This window comes from Danio rerio, chromosome 21, assembly GCF_049306965.1.
Source record: "Danio rerio strain Tuebingen ecotype United States chromosome 21, GRCz12tu, whole genome shotgun sequence".
Lineage (NCBI taxonomy): Eukaryota > Metazoa > Chordata > Actinopteri > Cypriniformes > Danionidae > Danio > Danio rerio.
In genome coordinates this window covers 48,655,667-48,682,500 of record NC_133196.1, presented here as the reverse complement: position 1 = coordinate 48,682,500, position 26,834 = coordinate 48,655,667, and the positions used below count along the sequence as shown (strand labels likewise).

The 26,834-nt window shown below is 39.1% G+C and overlaps 1 protein-coding gene across 4 annotated transcripts in view; it reads right to left on the bottom strand.

Moving 5' to 3' along the window:
* Positions 1 to 26,834, bottom strand: part of gabra3 (gamma-aminobutyric acid type A receptor subunit alpha3) — a 315,734-nt gene that overhangs the window by 45,253 nt on the left and 243,647 nt on the right. For all 4 annotated transcript variants that reach the window (XM_073935538.1, XM_073935539.1, XM_073935540.1 and 1 more), the window contains exons 7-8: positions 14,643 to 14,786; positions 1,915 to 2,067 (exon numbers count right to left, since the gene is read on the bottom strand). In XM_073935538.1, coding sequence (XP_073791639.1) covers positions 1,915 to 2,067; positions 14,643 to 14,786 — 297 coding nt within the window. The remainder of the gene's footprint in view (positions 1 to 1,914; positions 2,068 to 14,642; positions 14,787 to 26,834) is intronic.

Sequence of the window (26,834 nt, the reverse complement as noted above, 5' to 3'; positions counted from 1 at the left end):
AATATCTTTTATGATTGTCTACAGAACAAGCACTGTAGACTTGCCTAATGTACCATAACATGCCTAATTAACCTAGTGAAGCCTTTAAATGTCACTTTAAGCTGAATACTTGTATCTTGAAGAACATTTCGTCTAATATTATGTGCTGTCATCATGGCAAAGAGAAAATAAATCATATATTACAAATGAGTTATTAAACTATTATGTTTAGATATATGCTCTATATAAACTTTTATTTTGGATTAATTGTGATTAATCATTGCCCAGCACTAGGTAATAATATAATAAATAATACCTTATATTGCATAGTGACTTATTAGCCTTCTCAGATTGAATCATATTTAAATAGCAACCGGTGACGCAGTGGCGCAGTAGGATGTGCTGTTACCCCACAGCAAGAAGGTCGCTGGGCCTCGGCTCAGTTGGCGTTTCTGTGTGGAGTTTGCATGTTCTCCCTGCCTTCGCGTGGGTTTCCTCTGGGTGCTCCGGTTTCCCCCACAGTCCAAAGACATGCGGTACAGGTGAATTGGGTAGGCTAAATTGTTTGGATGTTTCCCAGAGATGGGTTGCGGCTGTAAGGGCATCCGCTGCATAAAAATTTGCTGGATAAGTTGGGGGTTCATTCCTCTGTGGCGACCCCGGATTAATAAATGGACTAAGCCGACAAGAAAATGAATGAATGAATGAATGAATAAATAGCAACCTCATGCCGAACGAGATTTAAAATGCGCTGTCTGTGTAATATCTAGAACAGTGGTGCATGAAAAGCGTCTGCGCTCCATCAAGAGCATGTGTCAGAAATGCATTATCCGCCGGCCGATTGCAAAAAGTTTCTCATCCCGCGCTGCACCTGATGCTCAGCCCGTTCATTCACAGGACATCAGATGAAGCCGGAAAAAAAGAGAGCTGATGTGGACTCAATAAGCAATAATCTCTTCACTTCAGCTGGCTTAAAGAGCCGCCGTGAATGAGCTGCCAAAGGAGATCCAGCTGCTTCTGCTTCATCTTCCTCTTTCCTGTCCTGTCAGCATCACTTTTTTCCAGGACTTCATTTCATTTGCGTTTAATCGGCGATTAACGAGGTGCTTGTATTGTGGCAATGACAGGTCAATCCTGTGATCCCATTACACAAAACAAAACCCGTCACTTTCCTGGGGTCCCTTCTGTATTATGCAAAATTCACTGTTTAAACACAGTTGCATGGAAACAGTGTGTGAATATCTCCAGCCTCTAATGGTAAACGTGCATTAATTGTATTGTCTATAACCACACTTGATAATAACTCTTTGATTGACATTCACCCTTTGTACGTGCCACATAGCCCCGCCCACTAGTGACCATCCCCCCTCATTAGCATAAACATCCCTGAGTGAGAAGCAGCCGTCTGTCCATTCGCCATTAGAGTGTTTGAGCTGCTGAAGATAATGTCAGCATAGACTCAGAGGATTATAGATGTGGAGACACATAGACTGACAGAATAAAGCAGCATGGTTGACCCGTGAGGTCCTATTAATATTATTATAACATCTAGATATGTTTATAAGATAAATTTGTCTATGGGCAACTATGCACTGTCGCTTCACTGCAAGAAGATCGCTGGTTCGAGTCCTGGCTGGGCCAGTTGTTATTTCTGTGTGGAGTTTGCATGTTCTGCTAAACAGTGAACTTTCTTCCAGACTTTTCAGATCATCACTGCTGCTCTTGTTTACTCTAGGCTTCCTGTTGTTTCATGATGGCGAACAAAAACAAAGAAAAAAAAGGGGGATTTTCTTCAAATATACGCCGCAGCATGTTTTTGATCTAGTCTCATCATTTAAACAGCAGCTCTACAGTGAACGTGTTATTTGCCGGATTACTCGCAGAGCACATCGGCGCATTAATAAACAACAGCGAAAGGATAAAAAAAAGACTTACCGAAGACGGTGCGCGCCGGCACAGACTCGCGGTTCAGCCAGAAGGAGACCTGAGATAATATGACGGTCATTATGCAGGGCAGATACGTCTGGATCACGAAATAGCCAATTTTCCTTTTCAAATGGAAATATGTTGTCATCACCACATATTCTCCTATATGAGGGACGAGAGGGAGAGAAGAGAGATGCATTATTGATGAGACAACACATACAAAAGAAAGTTGTGAAAAGAGGAAAAAATGACAACAGCCAATCAGAGTAAGAATATCTGCACATGTTTTGACTCATTCAGTGTTTTAAAGTGCACCTACTATTCAAAAATCACATTTATAAGGGGCTTAAACCCAGTTGTGTGTCAGCAGTGTGAACATATCCAGCTTCTAATGGTTAAAATTAATAATACATTTTTTTTAAATCACATTTGATATAAACAGTCTGCAGAAACACTTTGATTGACATTCTCTCGTTGTACGTGTCATCAGAGGGGGGAAAGCCCCGCCCACTAGTGCTCATCTCACCTTAGCATAAACCATATTAGCCAAATCATATAATGCACAATTAAAAATAAATACAAAACTACACTTTTACAGTGATTCCCTACAAAACCATTCAGTCAAAATGTTCATAAAACAGCCTTTTTGGGGATTGAATAACATTCTAAAAATTTAAACCATCAGTTACATTAATTTAAAACAATAGTACCAATCAATAACGATTAATGGCCAATTAAAGCTGAAAAAAAAAAAACCTTACAGAAGGAACATATACTATGGCAGTCAATGGGTACAGGTTTCGAGCTTTCTTTAAAATGTTCTTTAAAAGAAAAAATAAGCTCATAAAGGTTTAAAACAAGTAAAGTGTGAGCGAATGATGACAGGTATTATTTTTGTATGAACTATTCCTTTAAGAGTGCATTTGTTAAAAAATTACAGGTTTTCACATTATTAAAAAAATAAGTTTCACAAAATAATAAATAGTATATTATCAATTTAGAAGATTTACTGTAATACATTTTTTCTACAATCCAAACTTCATTTGCCAACGAACGAATGAATGAACGAGCAAACAAACAAACAAACGAACAAACAAACAAACAACTAAATAAATCAAAGAAATCAGCCAGCCAACCAAACAAACTAGTAATTAAATAAACAACCAGCCAACAAAACAACAAACCAACCAACCAACAAACCAACAAACCAAAGGCCCAAGCAAACAACCAACCAACAAAACAAATCATTCAACCAACCAACCAACCAACCAACCAACCAAACAATCAAGCAAGCAACCAGCCAGCCAACCAACCAACCAACCAACCAACCAACCAACCAACCAACCAACCAACCAACCAACCAACCAAATCAACCAACCAACCAAATTAACCAACCAAATCAACCAACCAACCAAATTAACCAACCAACCAACCAACCAACCAACCAACCAACCAACCGACCAACCAAATCAACCAACCAACCAAATTAACCAACCAACCAACCAACCAACCAACCAACCAACCAACCAACCAACCATCCAATCGACCAACCGACCAACCAACCAACCAACCAACCAACCAACCAACAAACCAACCAACCAACCAACCAACCAACCAACCAACCAACCAACCAACCAACCAACCAACCAACCAACCAACCAACCAACCAACCATCCAACCAACCAACCAACCAACCAACCAACCAACCAACCAACCAACCAACCAACCAACCAACCAACCAACCAACCAACCAACCAACCAACCATCCAATCAACCAACCAAATTAACCAACCAACCAACCAACCAACCAACCAACCAACCAACCAACCAACCAACCAACCAACCATCCAATCAACCAACCAACCAACCAACCAACCAACCAACCAACCAACCAACCAACCAACCAATCAACCAACCAACCAACCAACCATCCAACCAACCAACCAACCAACAACTTTATAAATAAAAAAGACTAATAATGTACTGTGCTCACTCACGGTGTAAAGTCCCACTTTCAAACATTTCCAGGGCTTCCTCTATGTTTCCAACAGGCACATTAATTCAAAAGTAAACATCAGTTTCGTTAATAATGTAAAATATAAAATATCCAGGACACCTGACTGTCTATTAGCCATGTCAAAAGATTATAGACATCTCTGAGCTTTAAGAGTGGGTTCATTAATGGAACATGAAAGAAGGAGTTTTAGTAATATTGCAGAGGCCAACCAAGGCTAATGCATCAGTTGCAGCATTGATTTTTTTTTATTTGCCAACATCAGAAAGCAAGTCTAAATATTCAAGCACTGAGATCTACTCTGACCTTCAAACTCGAGGATAAGATTCTGGCAAGCCAGCATACAGTAAGATTGACTTAAATATGTTGATTTTTTAATGAAGATTAAAGCGTTATTAATTTCCATGAGATATAAATATTTTTTACAATTATTTTTAGTTGTTCTTAGTGATTTTTAGGCCATCATTAAGGCTATTTTTTATTTTTCCTCAGTTTTTTTTATGCCACTAATATTATTGACTAATATGAAAATCTTTATATGATTTGCTCACGATACAGTTTGTAAAGTCAAATTTTCTCTCTTTTAGTAAATATATTATTATATGAGAGACTTTGTTTACCAAATAGGTAAATCTAATTGGATTTGCCCTGTAAACATTACATAAAAGTTTAAAAGTTAAAAAGTTGTTATTTTATTTATTATGTTAAGCTTTTAGTTACAGTACTCCCAAAATCAATCCACATAAATCCTACAGCAGAACTACCAAATTCTCAGCAGAAATAACAAAAAATTGGCCCTATAAAATAATAACCAACCAAATTAACCAACCAACCAACCAACTGACCAAATCAACCAACCAACCAACCAACCAACAACAGACCAAATCAACCAACCAACCAACCAAAATCAACCAACCAAATCAACTAACCAAATCAACCAACCAACTCAACCAACCAACTCAACCAAACAACCCACCAAATCAACCAACCAAATCAACCAACCAACCAACCAACCAACCAACCAACCAACCAACCAACCAACCAACCAACCAACCAACCAACCAACCAAATCAACCAACCAACCAACCAACCAACAAACCAACCAACCAGCCAACCAACAAAATCAACAAACCAAATCAACCAACAAACCAACAAACCAACAAACCAACCAACCAATCAACCAGCCAACCAACAAAATCAACAAACCAAATCAACCAACAAACCAACCAACCAACCAACCAACCAACCAACCAACCAACCAACCAACCAACCAACCAACCAACCAACCAACCAACCAACCAACCAACCAAATCAACCAACCAACCAACCAACCAACCAACCAACCAACCAACCAACCCACCAACCCACCAACCAACCAACCAACCAACCAACCTGCCAACCAATCAACCAACCAACCAACCAACCAACCAACCAACCAACCAACCAACCAACCAACCAACCAACCAACCAACCAACCAACCAACCAACCAACCAACCAACCAACCTACCAACCAACCAACCAACCAACCAACCAACCAACCAACCAACCAACCAACCAACCAACCAACCAACCTACCAACCAACCAACTTACCAACCAACCAACCAACCAACCAACCAACCAACCAACCTACCAACCAACCAAATCAACCAATCAACCAATCAACCAACCAACCAACCAACCAACCTACCAACCAACCAACTTACCAACCAACCAACCAACCAACCAACCAACCAACCAACCAACCAACCAACCAACCAACCAACCAACCAACCAACCAACCAACCAACCAACCAACCAACCAACCTACCAACCAACCAACCAACCAACCAACCAACCAACCAACCAACCAACCAACCAAATCAACCAACCAACCAATCAACCAACAAACCAACCAACCTACCAACCAACCAACCAACCAACCAACCAACCAACCAACCAACCAACCAACCAAATCAACCAATCAACCAACCAACCAACCAACCAACCAACCAACCAACCAACCAACCAACCAACTTACCAACCAATCAAATCAACTAAATAAAAAAGTGTGAATAAAAAAATAGGAGAAACTGCAAATTCCTCCTTCCCCTTGGCACTTCAAACAGTTTGCGAAGAGGTAGAGATGAAAATATTCCCAGAGGAAATGGGACACCTCTACTACACACACACATCATCATATATCATCACTAGCTTATATGTCATATGAGATGTGATGATGTCATCTGCAATACACTCATCAGTCCGGAAGGCACAAGTATAGTGACGTCTAACAGATTACTAGCTCCCAAATTTGGTTTGCACTATAGAAACAGAACATACGACTGGTGGATCCTGATGCAATGCGCACACAACTGTACTGTCTATTTACAGTGCTCATATTTATATATATATATATATAGCCATAAGACCAGAGCATTAAGGTTATTCCAGAGTAGAATAGGGTACAACTAGGTCATTCCCATGTCGTTTTGCAATTTTTTTAAATCCTTGAAAACTCCATAAACAAGTAGACACACAAACACACGCACTACCATTTGATTTTATCTTGTGCATGCGTACTAATGAACTCCTACTAAAACAATTGAAAATCTTTCAAAAACCAGATCTATTCTCTGACCTAAAAGCTTTTGTAATATGTGCTGCATGGATCACATTATTTCTAAAGTGCTACATACTCATTACACAAAAGAAAGCCCATGGCATTTTCTGAAAGATCTATTTCTGATGACAGAATTTTCATTTTTAGGTGAAATACTCCTTTTAACGAGACCTGAGGTTGAAATTGTAATCTCTGTGGGGGAAAAAAAAAGCAATTTTCAACTGAGTTAGCGTTCTGTCCCTGCACCGAGAGGCAGAGCGGAAGACAATTAAAATGACAAAATGAAGAATAAACAGATGCTCCCGGTGCTTTGGAAACAAACACCCGAGCATTCGTCTTGTCCATTCGAAGCAGACGGGGACAGTGAAATAGGTGTCTCCTCTGAAGGCGAGTTGATACTAAACCCTTTCACCAGCTTTTTACCCGCGTCTTAATAGTGTCGTCTGGAAATAATCACCACCTCAGAATCTGCCCTTGACATGTGCTTTTGCTCTGAATAGCAGAGAAAGTGTCCTCTTAAAGACACAAGAATGCAAAGTTATTCAAATACACACACTCTATATGCGATTTCTACATCCTATCCTACACTGTGCCACTCGATTTCACACAAATTGCTGGCTCGAATCTTACCGGGAGCCTGTTGTGCTGGAAACTGTGGATGAGTTGTGGGTGTCAGCAATAAAAGAGGTTTAGAGGCCACTGCTATAATCAGAATTTTACAGACAGAACTATACGGAGATGAAAAACTGCAAATGGTTGATTAAGAAAAACCAAAAAGAGCAGACTCTGACTCTCAGAGGTGACAGGAGTTCTCCACTACCGACCATTAAAGCAGTTTCTGTGCAGAGTAGAGTGGAGAGATTATCGTAATATCACTTCAAATTCACTTCAGGGAAACACAAAACGTTTTATAAGGTCTATAAATTTTCTACACAGCCAAGGTCGGAAACATCTTAATTTACACAGTTTCAGAAGCTGTGTTGTGTGGCTATATAATTCAGTAAGTAGCTGCTGAACTTAAAGGGCCCTATCATACACCCGGCGCAATGATGCGCAAGGCGCGACGCAATTTCTGTTTGCTAATTTCAGCTTGGCGCAAGAGTTGTTTTGACGTTTTGCAGCACATTGTTTAAATAGCAAATGCATTAGCGCTCATATGTGCGCTCATAGGCGTTCTGGTCTAAAAAGGAAGGCGTTCTGAGGCACATTGCTGGCGCGTTGCTATTTTGAGAAATTATAATAGATTTTTCAATAGATCAAAACAAAGCCGGTCTAAAGTCCAGCGCAGAGCGAGTTAGTTTAGCGCCTCGCTTACACACTGCTTAATACACACAAGATGTAGAGCAATACGCAAATATCTTTACAAATGAAAAAGAATAAAAATATTAAGGATATATATATAGGATATAATAAAATTATATATACAATATAAATATAAAGGATTAAAATATTACAAAACATATTATTTACTAGGCTACATAAATATAAAAGTCATACTTTCATGCCTTCTTCATCTTGGGAGGCTTTTTCAGTTTAATTATACCAATTTGCTTTTGTATAATGTTATCATTATTAGCAGTATTATTTATTATATCCATATTTATATTTGTTTTATTAAAAACAAGCTTAGATTTGCCCACCTGTCAGGTTTTAGACCACATTGGGCACAGCATGTGTATTAGGATGTAACTCAGGTTTTTGAGCACATTTTGTTATTATTGTTCATTTATTCGTTTGCTGAAAATTGGAACTGAATTTAGAAATAGTTTTGAACCGAATATTTGCGCTTAACAAACGAAATTAATTATTTAAAGGCTAATAACAAACCAACCAAGCAAGCAAGCAAGCAACCAACCAAATAACCAACAAACCAAAAAACAAACAAACAAATCAACCAACCACACAAACAACCAACAACCAACCAAACAACAAGCTACACAAATCAACCAGCCAAGCAACCAACCAAGCAAGCAACCAAATGAATCAACCAAACAAACAAACAAACAAATCCACCAACCAACCAGAGCGAATACAGATACTTGATTGTCCTGCCTGCAGTCCCGACCTGTCTCCAATAGAGAATGTGTGGCGCAAGTGTCTGTATTTATTATAGACTAGCTGTCAAAAGACACCTTTTTTGAGTGTTACTCACATACACTATGGCCAACTTAACGTATGCAATTTCCGCAATTCAACCCATGCAAACACGGGGGGAACATGCAAACTCCACACAGAAATGCCAACTGATGCAGCCGGGGCTCAAATTAGCAACCTTTCTTGCTGTGAGGTGATTGTGCTACCCACTGCGCCATCGTGCTGCCCAACAATAACAATAATAAAATAAAAAAATACAGTATTAATAATAATACAATAATAATAATAATAATAAAACAAAAAATACAGTATTTAAAAAAATAAACAATTGTTACTACTACTACTACTACTACTACTACTAATAATAATAATAATAAAATAAAAATACAATAAAATATATAATAACACATTAATAAAAATAATAAGAAACAATAAGAAACACTGTCTGTTGTCATGACGATTGCACCATCTCTGATGACCCCTGTGAATCTATTGGTTGGAGCAGAATGCACCGTGTTGAATGTTTTCCAGCAACATGTTTGTGAAGCACTGCTCTACACACATGTCAGACGGACGTCTTTGGTTATTGCCTTTTTTTTTTCCAGCATCTGCCTCTCTTCCGCTCCGTTGTTTTCCGTCCAGCTGTTTAAACGCAAGAATGCATTCTGTGTGAATGGCAGAAACATGTCTGCAATTAGGTGGTATTTCAAGCTTGAATTACTCAGAAAAAAGGAAAGCAATCCCTTATTAGGAAATGTATGTACGGATCAGGAAGCGGGACTAAATGCATTATTGTTTGATGCATTCTTTTCATGAAATTACACTAAATGAATGCTTTTAATTGACAGTTACTCGCTAGTGTTTATAAGCAGTCTTTACACAGCTGAGAGGATAAAAAAAACTATAAGCTGCATTTGCAACTTATAGTCTTTATATATTATTGTTAGTGAAATAAAATATACAATAATGCTCAGATCTAACGCCACATCTGCTGCGTCACTGTTTTACTGGATGAAGCAGCATGCCTCAGAGCCCAGAGAAGTTGATGGCGCTTATGGACACTTACCTACATACTTTCTTGCCTACTTACCTACGTACTACCTACTTAAATACTTGCCTACTTACTTACATAAATACTTACTTGCCTACTTACAAGCCTTCTTACCTACCTGCTTACACACATACTAGCCTACTTACTTGCCTTCTTTCCTACTTACATATTTACTACCCACTTACTACCTATTTACTTACCTGCATGTTTACCTACTTACCCACATACTTACTTGCCTACTTACCAACCTATCTACTTAGTACTTACTTAATATCTAATTACTACCTACTTATCTATCAACTTACCCACTTCCTACACATGTACCTATACGTATCTACCTATTTACCTACTTTCCAACATACTTCTTACATGCTTATGTACTTACCCACATACTTGCTTACTTTCTTACATATTTACTACCTACTCACCGACTTACCTACACACTAACTTGCCAACTTACTTACCTACTTACAATCTACATACTATCTACTTACTACCTACCTACTTTCCTACATACTTACCTTCTTACCTACTTACTTACCTGATTACTTGACCTACATACTTACCTTCTTACCTACTTACTTACTTACCAACTTACCTATTACTTACCTAGTTATTTACTCACCTACATACTTACTTGCCTACTTACCAACCTACCTACTTAGTACCTACTTACTATCTATTTACTACCTATTTATCTACTAACTTACTTACCTGCTTGCTACCTACACACCTAATTATCTACATATTTACCTACTTTCCAACATACTTGCCTTCTTACCTGTTTACGTACCTACTCACTACCTACATACTACATATTTACTCACCTACTTACCTACATACTTGCTTACTTTCTTACATATTTACTACCTACTTACCTATATACAGTACCTACATACTAACTTGCCAACTTACCTACTTCCTACCTACAAACTATCTACTTACAACCTACCAACTTATCTACCTACTTACCTACTTTCCTACATACTTTCCGTCTTACCTAGTTATTTACCTACTTACAACCTACTTAATACCTACTTACCTTCTTACCTACTTACTACCTCCTTTCTTGCCTACTTACTTACCTACTCTTACTGACCTACCTACTTACCTACCTGCGTACCCTCTTTACTTACCTACATACTTACATACTTGCCTTCTTACTAACCTACATACTTATTTATATACTTTTAACTGTTGTGCAAATATTCTTTGACTAATATTATATTCTCTAAAGTTTGTGTATAATTTTTTCTATTAGATATCCTTACACTTCTGTAATAACTTCACTTTCTTTTAGTATAACTTTGTTATCGTTTGGTCTCTTGCTATCACTCTTGACAAAATTAATCATGGACTAAACATCGCCTCTAGTCCTTAAATCTAAAGTCATAACACAGAGTAAGTGAGACGGTGTTTGTGTACAACTGAGAAAACTTTTATCTCTTTCCAAAGGAAGCCCTTTGACTTTATGGTGACAGGGAATTATGGATTAAACTGTGTTTTAGAAAGCAAATCCTGCTCAGTTCAGCTAAGCTTCTCTTTATTGGGTCAAGTTTTTCAGTTCTTCTGATATTTTCATCAAGAGATAGATTTTTAAATGTGTATTGCTATTGGCATGAAGCAAATCTTGGGAAAAGGTTAAGTTTTTTAACAACTTTACGACAAAAAAATGGCATGAGTTGCAAAATACATCGCCAAATATCCCAGACTAAACTTTTACACTGGCTTTTCATTAAAGACATTTTTAATTCATGTGATTTACTACTTCTAATAAATGCTGAATATTCATTGAGACAACAGCGTCATTAGTTAGTTTGTTAGCTTTACTGTATAAATGCCCACATCTGAATGAATTCGGGAAAGTATGAAAAATGCAAATAATAATAAAAAAAAAAAATAGTGATTTCCGAATTTACTTTGTCTTGTATTTCATTGCAGACAATATGAAGACAATATGTTATTTCCAACCCAGGCTCATTCTGGAAACGTAGCCCTGCGGACGTATCTGGAGACCGTGAAATACGTCCTGGGAGGTACGTATTTGTGCAGTTTTTGTTTTTGCCGTTCGCGCCTGCGCTGTTCCGCGTAAAGCCGAGGGAGGCCGCTATCGAGAGACCGTCTGTCTGACTGACTGAATGACTGAACGATTCACTGGGCAACCGGCCAATCGGCCGACCAACCCTCCGCCTCCTCCTCCTCCACCTTCCCTAAACCCTTTACAAAAGCCGACCAGAAAAAGAAAAGCCCTCATTTGATTTTGACTGCGTTCTCGGATTTCACTGTATTCACGCCCCATTAATAAATAAAAAAATAAAAAATAAATATAAAAAATAAATAAAATAATTAATTAATATATAACTAAAATAACTAAATAACTAAATAAAACAATAAAAAAATAAAAAAATAAACTAAAAATAAATAAAATAAATACATATCTAAAATAAATTAACAACTAAAATAACTAAATATAAAATAAATACACAAATAAATAAATAATTAAATATTTTAAATAAACAAAATGAATGAATTAATAAATGTAATAATAAATAAAATTAAAAAATGACTAAATTAACTAATATAAAAATAACCAAAATAACTCAAATAAATAAAATAACAAAAATAAATAAATAGTTAAATAAATAAAAAACATGAATTAATTACAGGTAATTTTAAAAAGAACTAAAACTAAAACAAACAAACAAATAAATAAATAAATAAATAAAGTAAATAACTAAAATAAATAACTTAATAAAATAACCACATAACTAAATACATAGCAGTTTTTTTTTGTTACTTCTTTATCAAATTGTCATTTTATTTCAAATCGATTTGCTTTTTTATTAGCATCTATTTGAACTAATTTGATTACATGATTTCAACTGATTTAAACAAGCGCTGTTTAATATAATGGACACATTACACACTCACCCTTGAAACAGTGAAATACATTAATATTCACCCAGATTAGTGTGACGGCGCCTCTACATCCGGGAGTTAAAGCATAATCATTTACCACTGATTTCTCTTTTACAGTCTTCAGAAAAAAACCTCCATTAATACTGTGCACCCGTAAGGTCAGTTTCATCATTGTTTCATTTTCACACTTGTGCATTATTAAATTGAACGCGCACGCTTTTATTTATTTATTTCTTGGTGCACTTAAACATATTTGGGCCCTTCCTGCTTCACAGAGGCCATACGACCCCAATAACTGAGGCAGAAACGCAATCGATAAACTTTGTGCTTTCAAAACGGGCCAGAAAATTACTTTAGAGACATGACAAAAGTATATTTGGTGAGGAGGGAGGGAGAGAGAGGTGGGAAGTGAGCAACATTATTGAAAAGAGAGATTTGATAAAAGAATTGCTGTGAGTGGGAGAGTGTTTCAGACTCGTGCATTTAAATAATCTGTGTTAAAGATCAAGAGAGGTGTTCATTATCCTGTATAAATCTGTAGCCATGCCTCTAATACTGATCAACAGACGGAGGCAGATGTCTTCATTTCCTCAAGGATACATTTTAAAAGGCTGACAGCAGCATTCACAGATAATACAAGAGATCTGGTGATGCAAAAAAAAAAAAAAAAAAAATGCAACAAACAACAACAACAACAACAACAACAACAACAACAACAACAACAGTAATAAATAAAAAGTAATAATGAAAGAAAATAATAACAACAAACATGAATAATGAATAAAAAAATGCACAAATAATAATACATAAAAAGTAATAAATAAATAAGCAACTAAATAATAATAATAATAATAATAATAATAATAATAATAATAAAATAAAAATGCAATTATATAAAATAAAATGTAATTAATTAATATTAATAATAATACAAATAAAAATAAGCAATGATAAATTAATTAAATTAAATGAACAAATAACAACAAAAACAACAAGTAATAATAAAATAAATTAATAATAACAAAAGAATATAAAAATAATTATTTAAAGAAATAAATAAATAATTAATAATACATAAAAAGAAGTTAACAAATTAGTAAACAAATAATAATAATAATAATAATAATAATAATAAATAACTATTTATTATTATTATTATTATAAAAAATAATAATAATAACCAAAAATAAATAAATTAAATTCAATTAACAAAAAACAACAACAAAAATAAAATAAATAAATAAACAAATAAATAAACGAACAAACAAAAGAACAAACAAACAAACAAACAAACAAACAAATAAATAAATAAATAAATAAATAAATAAATAAATAAATAATTTAATTAATTAATTAATATCTTCTTTTGTGTTTAACAGAAATTCTATAGTTGCCGATAGCTAATCTGATGAATTATTAATTAATTAATTAATTAATTTGTATTATTATTATTAATTTATTTGTATTATTATTAATATTAATTAATTACATTTTATTTTATATAATTGCATTTTTATTTTATTATTATTATTATTATTATTATTATTATTATTATTATTATTATTATTATTATTAATTAATTAATTAATTAATTAATTAATTAATTAATTAATAATTCATCAGATTAGCTATCGGCAACTATAGAATTTCTGTTAAACACAAAAGAAGATATTTTGAAATATGCTGGAAACTTGTAACCATTTCCTACTATGAAGGTCAAAGGTTTTTGGCTCTCTTCAAAATATCTTCTTCAGTGTTCAAGATTACTCATAAAGGTTCAAAACCACTTGAGTGCGAGTAAACACAAAGTAAATGTTCATTTTTGGGGGACCTGTCCCTGTAAGAAGAAAGTGAATGAGCCATTGATTCATGATTGTTTCATCTAGGGACAGTTATACAATACTTACACTGTGAGGATGTTGACATGTTTCAGATGGTGGTCCGGTAACTATAGTTGAATGTGAGTAAACCCAGTGAATCATTATTTTCAGTGTTACTGAGTGCTCAGGTTTTCAATTCATTTCACTTTACTTTGGCACAGAAAGCAGAAGTGCTGACCTGTACTGGAGCTGATGGTCTCTTTGCCGATGACGTGTCCCAGCAGGTCATACTGGTTGAGTCTCGAACCGTCAGGAGCCACAGACACTGATTTCTCATCATCCGCCGTCCAGATGTACACGACCTCATTGTTAGTGTAGGCATCTTGAAGAGACAAACAATACATCAACTGTTTATTAGTATGACAGGTTCTGTGCTTGTCCATATCATGCGTTCCGGGGCAGCACAATGGCTCAGGGGTGGCTCAAGGTCACTGGTTTGAGCACCCAGAGGAAACCCAGGCCAACACTGGGAGAACATGCAAACTCCACACCGAAACGCCAGCTGACCCAGACTGGACTCGAACCAGCGACCTTCTTGCTGTGAGGCAACATGACTACCCACCTCGCCACCTACAAAAGAAGATATTTTGATAAATGTTGTACACATGTAACCATTGACTTTCATAGTATTTGGTTTTATTACAATAGAAGTCAATGGTTACAGGTGTACAACATTTTTCAAAATATCTCCTTTAGTGTTCAGCAGCCAACTATTCCACACTCCTACATTCTTTTTCTTTTCTTCTTATTCCCTTAATTAATAAGGGGTCGCCACAGTGGAATGAACCGCCAACTTATCCAGCATATGTTTTACGCAGCGAATGCCCTTCTAGCTGCAACCCAGTTCTGGGAAACACCCATACACACTCATTTACAATCACACTCCTACATTCATTCGTTTTCTTTTCGGCTTAGTCCCTTAATTAATCAGTGGTCGCCACAGCGGAATGAACCGCCAACTTTTTCAGCATATGTTTTATGCAGCGAATGCCCTTCCAACTGCAACCCATCTCTGGGAAACACCCATACACACTCATTCACACACACACACACTCCTACATTCAATCATTTTCTTTTCGGCTTAGTCCCTTAATCAGTGGTCGCCACAGTGGAATGAACCGCCAACTTATACAGCATATATTTTACGCAGCGAATGCCCTTCCAGCTGCAACTTAGTTCTGGGAATCACCCAAACACACTCATTCACACACACACACACACACACACACACACACACACACACACACACACACACACACACACACACACACACACATTCATTCATTCATTCATTCATTTTCTTTTCGGCTTAGTCCCTTAATCAGTGGTCGCCACAGCGGAATGAACCGCCAACTTATCCAGCATGTTTTACGCAGCAAATGCCCTTCCAGATACAACTCACATCTGGGAAACACCCATACACACTCATTCATACACACACACACACACACACACACACACACACACACACACACACACACACACACTCCTACATTAATTCATTTTCTTTTCGGCTTAGACCCTTAATTAATCAGCGGACACCACAGTGGAATGAACCGCCAACTTATCCAGCATATGTTTTACGCAGCGAATGCCCTTCCAGCTGCAACCCCGTTCTGGAAAACACCCATACACACTCATTCACACACACACAAACACACACACACTCCTACATTCATTCATTTTCTTTTCGGCTTAGTCCCTTTATCAGTGGTTGCCACAGCGGAATGAACCCCCAACTTATCCAGCATATGTTTTACGCAGCAAATGCCCTTCCAGCTGCAACCCAGATCTGGGAAACACCCATCCACACTCATTCACACAGACACACACTTCTACATTTGTTCATTTTTCTTAAAGCTTTGTTCCTTTATTTATCAGTGGTCGCCACAGCGGAATGAACCGCCAATTTATCCAGCACATGTTTTACGCAGCGGATGCCATTCCAGCTGCAACCCAGATCTGGGAAACACCCATCCACACTCATTCACACAGACACACACTCTTACATTCTTTCATTTTCTTTTCGGCTTAGTCCCTTAATTAATCAGCGGTCACCACAGCGGAATGAACCGCCAACTTATCCAGCATATGTTTTACACAGCAAATGCCCTTCCAGCTGCAACCCAGTTCTAGAAAACACCCATACAAACTCATTCACATACACACTCGTACACTACGGCCAATTCAGCACATCGACTCCCCTATAGCGCATGTGTTTGGACTGTGGGGGGAACCGGAGGAAAGCCACGCCAACTGATCCAGCCAGGACTGGAACCGGTGAGTGCTAACCACTGAGCCACCGTGTCGCTAAGACTATGCAGACTGCAGCAAGTGGCCTTAGATTAAAGATGAACTGATGAGCAGATCCTAATGCGCTGTGCAGTTGTTTATCAGAGATTTTACTGCGCTGCAAGCCATATTTTATTCCATGAATCATGCAGCCGCTGGCTTGGAAAAACACCACTCGAAGACTCAAAGTGCAGCACAAAACAGACTCGTCCAACAGCAGAGGGGCAGCAGAGGGAATAAATGCATCTCAATGAGGCCGATTGGAACGCAACTTTAATAAGAGCCGACTGCTCTCGGGTCGACAGACGCCTGCCATTAACTGCTGCTGTCTTTAATGCAGGAGTGTTTATTATGAGCGCACGCCGCACAAGACTGTGTGTGTTTGAACACACGAGAACAAACTCTGCAGAAGATAACGAACAACTATTATCCTAGAGTTCACAGGCTGAAACAAACACTGCACACACTCACAGACGCGCACACACACGCATTTAGATGCATTAGAAACACACACAACCACATGATTGCATGTACGCACACACACACCACACAGACACGCACATTAGACACACACAAAAATACACACAGGGAGACCAAACGCACACCCCTCACACACACACATAGATATGTGCGATAATGTTTGAGTGTGTGTGCACATATCTGTGTGTGTGTGTGTGGGAGTGTATTTGTGTCTGGCTGTGTGTATTTTTTGTGTGTGTGTCTTTATGTGTGTACACACACACACACACACACACACACACACACACACACACACACACACACACACACACACACACACATTCCTGTACTGTATATACACAAATACACACAAACACACACACAGACACACACACATACATATTACATACACACAACCCACACATACATTTGTACCCACGTACACACACGCGCACACACACACACACACACACACACACACACACACACACACACACACACACACACACACACACAGATACACAAACAAACATATGCATAGGCAGCATTTGAGTGTGTGCACACACTTAAACACGATTACACACACACACACACATACACACATGCACACACACACCTGCACACACGTACATAGACACACACATCACATACAAATACACACAAACAGACACCGACATGTCAACGCACACACACACACTTACATACATGCACATAGATACACACGCGCGCGCACAAACATATGCAAAAACAGACACACGAGCAAACACACATGTACATGTTCTCACACATACAGACACACACACACAAACACACACACACTCATAAACATACACAAAGACACACATGTACACAAATGCAGACTCACAAACACACACACACACACACACACATACACACATGCACACCCACACAAAGATACGTACACACACACACACACACACACACACACATACACACATACACACACACACACAACACGCACATACCCACATCCAACACATGCACACACACAGACACAAGCATGTACTGTATACAGACACAGACATACACATACACACACACAAACACACCCACACACACACGCCCACACGAGCGCAGAGAAGCTGGCGGCTCAACACTGAAAGCATAACTCTCTCAGCAGCCGGAGGTTTGCTAATTAAATTTTGATGGACGCAGAGGAAAGTTATTGTTTTATTGGTCTGGAAGGTCATTAATCACACACACATCAAACACAGAGCTGCTTCACACACTCATAATCAACTGCATTATTCCCCGCTCAAACACACATCTGCATCGTGTGTCTGACATCAGTGTGTGTTTACAGCGAGAAAAGGTCAGCGACGTCACACAAACTCAGAGCATTATTGACCTTATTCTGCAATGTCAAGTGCACTCCTGATTGGTCTACAGCTTCCCCCTCAGCCGCCTCTGGGAGGAATGACTAGGAGGAATTAACGACGGCAGACAACGATCAAACTACTCGCTCTACAAACACACACACACACACACACACACACACACACGTTCATGACTATACATACAAAGAATTCATTCTTAGTACTTAGTCAGTTTATTCATCAGGGGTTGCCACAGCAGAATGAACCGCCAACTAGTCCAGCATGTTTTACACAGTGGATGCCCTTCAAGCTGCAATCCAGTACTGGGAAACACCCATACACACATATTCACACACACTTAAACACTATGGCCAGTTTAGTCTATCAATTCACCTATAGCACACCAACAGTGTGTTTGGACTGTGGAGGAAACCCATGCCAACACAGGGAGAACATGCAAACTCCACACAGATATGGCAACTGACCCAGCCGGGACTCGAGCTAGTGACCTTCTTGCTGTAAGGCGACAGTGCGACACCCCTAGGGTTGTGAAGATGCTGGAATTTGGTACCAATCGATCAGTGCTTCATTTGTAAACTGCGAGGTCCCGAAACAGATCGAACAGATGAAAGTGACGACCGGGAGAAGGGTGACAGCGAAGACCGGGGGGATGAATGCAGGTGGTGTTAACGCAGACGAAAGTGGAAGACAGGGGGGTGGAAGTGGGTGGTGTTATCACAGACGAGAGTGAAGGCCAAGGGGTGGGGGTGGATGGTGTTATCGCAAACCAAAGTAAAGACCGAGGGGTGGGAGCAGGTGCTGTTATCGCAGACTAAAGTGAAGACGGAGGGTTGGACGGGTGGTATTATCGCAGACGAAAGTGAAGATCGAGGGTTGGGGGGTGGGAGGCGGGTGGTTGTTATTGCAGACTAAAGTGAAGATAAAGGAGTGGGGAGGGGGGGGTTGGGGTGTTATCGCAGATGAAAGTAAGGACTGATGGGTGGGGGTGGGTGGTGTTATCACAGACAAAAGTGAAGGCCAAGGGGGTGGGGGGTGGTTAAAGGGGGTGTAGGGGGGTGGTGTTATCGCAAACGAAAGTAAAGACAAAGTGGTGGGAGCAGGTGGTGTTATCGTGGACGAAAGTAAGGACCGAGGGGTGGGGGTGGGGGGTGTTATCGCAGACTAAAGTAAGGACTGATGGGTGGGGGTGGGGGTGGGTGGTGTTATCACAGACAAAAGTGAAGGCCAAGGGGGGGTGGGGGGTGGTTTAAGGGGGTGTAGGGGGGTGGTGTTATCGCAAACGAAAGTAAAGACAAAGTGGTGGGAGCAGGTGGTGTTATCGTGGACGAAAGTAAGGACCGAGGGGTGGGGGTGGGGGGTGTTATCGCAGACTAAAGTGATGATGAAGGATTGGGCGGGGGGTGTTATCGCAGACAAAAGTAAGGACTGATGGGTGGGGGTGGGTGTGGGTGGTGTTATCACAGACAAAAGTGAAGGCCAAGGGGGGGTGGGGGATGGTTTAGGGGGGTGTAAAGGGGTGGTGTTATTGCAAACGAAAGTAAAGACAAAGTGGTTGGAGCAGGTGGTGTTATCGTGGACGAAAGTAAGGACCGAGGGGTGGGGTGGTTGTTATCGCAGACTAAAGTGAAGACGAAGGATTGGGCGGGGGGTGTTATCGCAGACGAAAGTAAGGACTGATGGGTGGGGGTGGGGGTGGGTGGTGTTATCACAGACAAAAGTGAAGGCCAAGGGGGGGTAGGGGGTAGTTTAGGGGGGTGTAGGGGGGTGGTGTTATCGCAAACGAAAGTAAAGACAAAGTGGTGGGAGCAGGTGGTGTTATGGTGGACGAAAGTAAGGACCGAGGGGTGGGGGGGGGGGGGGGGTTGTTATCGCAGACTAAAGTGATGACGAAGGATTGGGCGGGGGGTGTTATCGCAGACGAAAGTAAGGACTGATGGGTGGGTGGTGTTATCACAGACTAAAGTGAAGGCCAAGGGGGGTTAGGGGGCCGTTTAGGGGGGTGTTGTTATCGCAAACGAAAGTAAAGACAAAGTGGTGGGAGCAGGTGGTGTTATCGTGGACGAAAGTAAGGACCGAGGGGTGGGGTGGGTGGTGTTATCACTGACTAAAGTAAAGATGGAGGGTTGGGCGGGGGGTGTTATCGCAGACGAAAGTAAGGACTGAGGAGTGGAGGTGGATGGTGTTATCGCGGACGAAAGTGATGACGAACTAGTGTTTTTGCAGAAGAAATTAAAGACCGCGCGGTGGGAGCAGGTGGCTAATAAGGATTTTATTGAGAGAGTAGCTGTGCTTTATGTGCTTTAGGAAGGCTGAAAAATAAAGATAAGTGACTCACTGAGAAATTCTGCATCATACTCACTATCCTCGGCCCATTCTTAATTTTGTTTCTGTAAAATGTCCAAAAAAACACAGCGAAAATGGGCCTCATTAATGCCCCATTCAAACGGGGCTTCAGCGTCAATGCTTGACAGAAGGCGTGTCTGAAGTTGGGGGTGACGCGATCATCATAGCAGCGTCAGCCAATGCAATTAGTCAGCAACTGGCTACTGTCTGAGCTGGTGTTTTTGCATAAAGCGATCTGATTGGCTGACACTTCCATTGGCGCTTAAAAAGTTAAGCAAGTCGACACTTTTGCAGCGAGCAACGCCTCTGAATCGGCGTCGACCGATCCACAATGCAGTTCGGCAATGCCTGACGTCACCGAAGTGAATAGAAAGCGCTGAAGCTGACTCCTCGTGTTAATGGGGCGTAAGTCTCCACCTTTATTGCAGCTCCAGACAGACATTTCTCAAAGGGGGAATAACAAAACTCGAGTGCCCAGCAAGCGCACCATTGTGATTGATGACACTCGCTTGTTTATTAATGCCTGTGACAGCGGTGACGTCATTTTGACAGTGGAGTGTCACTTTTCGATTCGTACTCTTAATCAGCTTGTCGTGTCCGTAGGGAAACTGTGTTTCGTGTTTGTAAAACACACTCATTGTAAATTTATCAGTCGTATACAAACAGACAAAGAAAATGTCGTATCTGTGTCTGTTCTAAAATTACGAGTACGCTCCGTTTTCCTATATGTTTTTATAATTACAGATGTGTGAATTTTATTTACGCACAAAATATTTATGACAGCGATTTTATTCCATAAACGCCCACACAAAACGCACACTCAAAACATGCACTCTCAAAATGTATGCAAACACTACGTACGCAAACCCACACACACACAAAACTCCAGTGTTTGTTTCTGCACAGGGCACATGTCCTTTTGCTTCCACACTCAGCAGCTGGTTAATGAGCGAACGCGGAGCTCGTGTGTGTTTTTAGTTTTCTTCTGGCTCGGCCATTACGCATTAGCTTCAATTATAATTCATCACGACCCGCAGTCATGTAAAAAGCTTGTTCTGCTGGTGTGAAATGAACCTTTTACCTGTTTACCGGAGCAAAAAATGGAAAAGAAATAAGCAGAAGACGAATAACAACTGGAAAACGGAGACGATGCTTTATACTGTCTGTGCTAATGATGCCAATGTCTGCAGACAAAAACACAAAGCTGCACCTTCTCCTGTGCTCATGTCGAGTTTACTGCAAAGATAAGCATCTAACGCTAAATAAACAATATTAGGTTGACGACAAGACTTTATTCTGGGATGCGTACACTGCAAAATAATGCTTTTATTCTTGTTTCTAGTCCAAAGATCAAAACATTCTTAAATCAAGAAGCATTTTAAGACAAGAAACAATTACAACAAGTAAAAATAAGTATTGTTTTTACTTAAACGAGATCAATAAAACTGCCAATGAAACATGAGGCATAATTCTTTAGTTATTTACTGCAAAAATATGAAAAAAAAAATCCCCAAAAAATTCCAAACATTCCAAACATAAACAAACTTTACCAGACAGCAAAAACAAAAACAAACAACAAAATAAATAAATAAATAAATAAATCGAGAAAACCAGGAACCAGGTGTTGCCAAGGTTATAATAGTTTTGGATGTTTCATGACTTTTTAATTTGGCTTTTTGTTTTCAAATGAGCTTTAATTAGTTTTTAAAGGCATATTTACTAGTTTTTGTTAGTTTCTTTATTTTGAAATAACTTAGTTTTAGTTAAGTTTTTATTAGTTTCAGTATTGGTTTTAGTTTTTTTTTCTAAATAAAGATATTTGTTGGGTGCAAGATTCAAAATCAATAGAATAAATATTGTATAATAAAAACTCAGCCATACACATTTTGAATACTGTATTTAGAGGATACATGAACACAATCATCTACCACTACCATCTACCCATCCTCAAACTCAAACACAGCAGCCCACAAGATAGCAACCTTAAGTACTATATGTGTGCAAGGCTGCTCTGAGGTTACATACACAGTAGTGATGGGATGTTCAGATCTTTAACGCGGAGGTTAGGACTCAACATACCAAAATTATGTAGTCAGCAATAGTAATTTTAGTTAGTTATAGCATCACCAGGATCTGGAAAATGTCTTACAGTAAAGTTTGCAATCCAAGTAAAACATGATTGTCTTATTTAAATTCCATTATGATTTTCTGTTATGAAATATTCTCTCGGTTTACTCGCGCTGCAGTTGTTCAAGTTTAGTTCAGTCACAGCAGGCTGTCATTCACTGTTTGTGTTTGGTTCACTGAATCACGCATGCGCAGTAATATCGGTTAACCGCTTCTCAATTTCATTCCAGAGTAATGTTACAGTCCCAATATCTGAATGAGAGTATATATTGGATTATTTAGAGTCAGAGGGGGGTATCAGGCTTGTTAAAATGTAAGTAGTTTGTGAATGAGTGGTAACTGGAGATGCAAATCGCTTCAAATGATTAGGTTCGTTTTGGTGAACTAGTTCAACCGGTTCACTTACAAGATCCGGTTAAAAAGATTCATTAGCGATAGGAATACAGAAATAAAACCCATTATTGGGCACAAATGTGTTAAAGTAATAGTTTAAAGTAGTGCCTGTAATGCTGTCACTGTGCTGCTGTCATGTCAACTCACAGCGAGGACTGACTGGAGGACAACCGTAGTTAGTTTCATGTATCGTAAATCTTTGTTCTCATTTTGTAAGAACTGTGTTCTTGTTCATGTGCTTCTAAGTCATTGCCTCGAGCTGTAGATCTTGTTACCTTTCAAAAAGTTAACCCAATACTGTGTTATGTTATTATCGTTGGCCACGGGAATAATATGAACAAGATTGGTATGATACAATGTCTTCTATTTGCTGGACAAATGGTAGAAAAAGTGTGAATCTTTAATCTAATTCAGTCTGACTCAATTGAGTCGAATCAATTATTCAAATCTTTAAGATCTGATTCATTGAAATGAGCTAATGAATCCCTGATCGATCTTATAATGTAGGTTGATCCACTACACAGTATTTCACCATCTTAGATTATAAACCTTACCATTTTGCTGGAGTGCAGTGAGTGCACTATTCTGTGCTTCTGATTGGCTGTATTTACATTTATTTCGTGTTTCGAAATTTCTAATCACTGCAAATCTCAGTGTGCAATTTGCAGAGTGTTTTCAGCTGTTTATAGATTTACAACAGTGAGCTTATTTATGCTATGTTTGCATCAGCAGTGTGTCATATTCTCAGACAGCATGAAAAAAAATAATGGAAAAGTTTGCTGGAAACCTGCGATTCATAATTTTTTAAAAACAAAAGTGCATCACAATGCTCAGTGCAAGAGATCATGTTAACAAGCAGACTTTAAATTGCTTTATTTATTCATGACTGGTTGACTCTGCCGTATTACATGAATTTGTAATACGAGAAGAGATCTCGGTGTGATACAAGAGACACTGATGCCCTGTAGTGTTTCTACTCTGAATCCCACGACTGACCAATCAGAATCACACATTCCAGGGCAATGCATAGTAATTATGCTTACAGGGTACTTTAATAATTGAGTGAGGAAAAAAGGACTGTACATGAGATAAAAAATGTAATAAATAAAAAAAATATATCTATCTACGTTTTCACATAACCATACTGAGGTTTGGGCTATTCATCATATCAACTCCACGATAGCTGGAGATGTGCCCTGCTTGCTTTAAAGAGAATAAATAAGCTTGTATTAATATTGATGATCACATGTCTGCACAAGCAAAAAAAAAAAAAAAAAAAAAAAAAAAAAAAAAAAAATCAAAACCAGGCCACTTCTCAACCGCTTCTTAGATCTCTTTAAGCAGAAGAAGTGAGAAAACATCCCTTTAAACATGACAAACGCTTAAAAAGACAAATGAACAGACTGCACTGCGAACACCTGATAAAAACATAAAAGAAAAGGAGTGGGCTGATTGGGGGATTGAGGGAATGTCGTTAACAAAGCTGCTAATTATGTGCACAACGTCTGATTGAGAAACCAGACGACTGCTATCTTTTAGGGTGCTTTCACACCTAGATGTTTGTTTTGGGAACCTGCCCCCTCAGCTTGGTTCGTTTGAGTATATGTGAAACATGTAATCACATTCTGATCTGCGCCAAAACAATTGGTCTAAGATCGCCTAAATGAGGTCTCGTCTCTGTTAAAACGAGCTCTACAGCAGTTCAGTTGTAGTGAGAAAGCCAAACCAGGCTCATCAAGGACACGTACCCCTGTATACATTTTTGGAGAGTACCAAATACGTCCCAGGAGATACATTTTTTTGAAGTTTTGTTTTCACAAATCCACCAGAAGTCACTGTGTACACTTTTTCAGATCTCGAATTTCATTCGCAAGTGCCATTCGTGCCTGCTGTTTAAGCAGAAATCCACCAGAGGCCGCTATCAACTGGGTGATTGACCAACTGATATCCCCACGCACTTCCCTAAACCCAATCAATTGTTTTCAAAAGCACCAATTGACCCGATAACCCCTTTCCTAAACCCAACCAATAGTGTTTTCAAAAGCACAAATTGACCCGATAACCTTCTTCCCTACACCCAACCGATAGTGTTTTTAAAAAGAAACAATTGACCCAATAACCCCTTTCCTAAACCCAACCCATAGTGTTTTCAAAAGCACCAATTGATCCGATAACCTCCTTCCCTAAACCCAACCCATAGTGTTTTCAAAAGCACCAATTGACCCAATAAACCCCTTCCCTAAACCCAACCGATAGTGTTTTCAAAAGCACCAATTGACCCAATAAGCCCCTTCCCTAAACCCAACCGATAGTGTTTTCAAAAGCACCAATTGACCCAATAACCCCTTCCCTAAACCCAACCGATAGTGTTTTCAAAAGCACCAATTGACCCAATAACCCCCTTCCCTAAACCCAACCGATAGTGTTTTTAAAAGCAATCCAGAAGTCCTCTCGTCTGGTTTTACCACCTTTTCAGATCTTACCATGATTTCATCCTGTTATTTACTTGTTTATTTTATTTTTTGCCTTTTGTTTTTATTTTACCTGCTTTCTGGAACTGTTCTTCACTGAACTCAAACCCTGCCGTGGCAGTCAACTCCTCTCTGCATCTCAAGTCCGTCGACGTACGCAGCGAGCCACTCTACAAACTAATAACAGCAGAAAAGCTATCCACATGGAGCGCTCAGCTGGCAGCGTGAAAAGAAACAGAAGCCGTCAGCGGCATCATACCACTCCTTATCATTCGTATTAAAGACTAAATGCAGCCATATGTACCTCAAGCTACTTAATTTGCGCTCTCCAGAAATGTAGACGTGGGTACGTTCTCACAATGAGCCTGAGTTGGAAAAAACAATACGATCCAATGAACGAACAAACCAGGCTATATCTCTCATGATCACCAGCGATCTTGTGATCTCATTGGTAAACACAAACCTTCACTTGGACTACAGTTCTGTCAATTAACAAACTACAAATCCCATCATGCACTTCGTACACACTGGTTCCTGTTTCACTTTGATTACATGCACACACACACAGCCGGAGGATTGTTATGAACTGAATACATGGACTTTGAAAGCAGTCTTGTAAGCTGTCAAGTGAACAATATGACGCATTTCGCTTTCCCTAGTCTTGCTATGTATCGATCTTTGCTTTGTTTTATGTTGTTTGCCACTTAGATTGACCACTCGCCTGTTAATGACCACTCTTCTGGATTTGCCTGTATGTTACCGTTTGCCCCTGATTGTGCCCCCATTCTCCGTGTAATAGATCCTGCATTTAGATCTGCAAATCTTATTGCCCTGTGGGATGTTTTATTCATAAAGGTGAAACTGCTGCATCACCGTGACCTTCGGTGTCCTTGTCTAGGCCATTAATCGCAAGCTCCACACACTTAC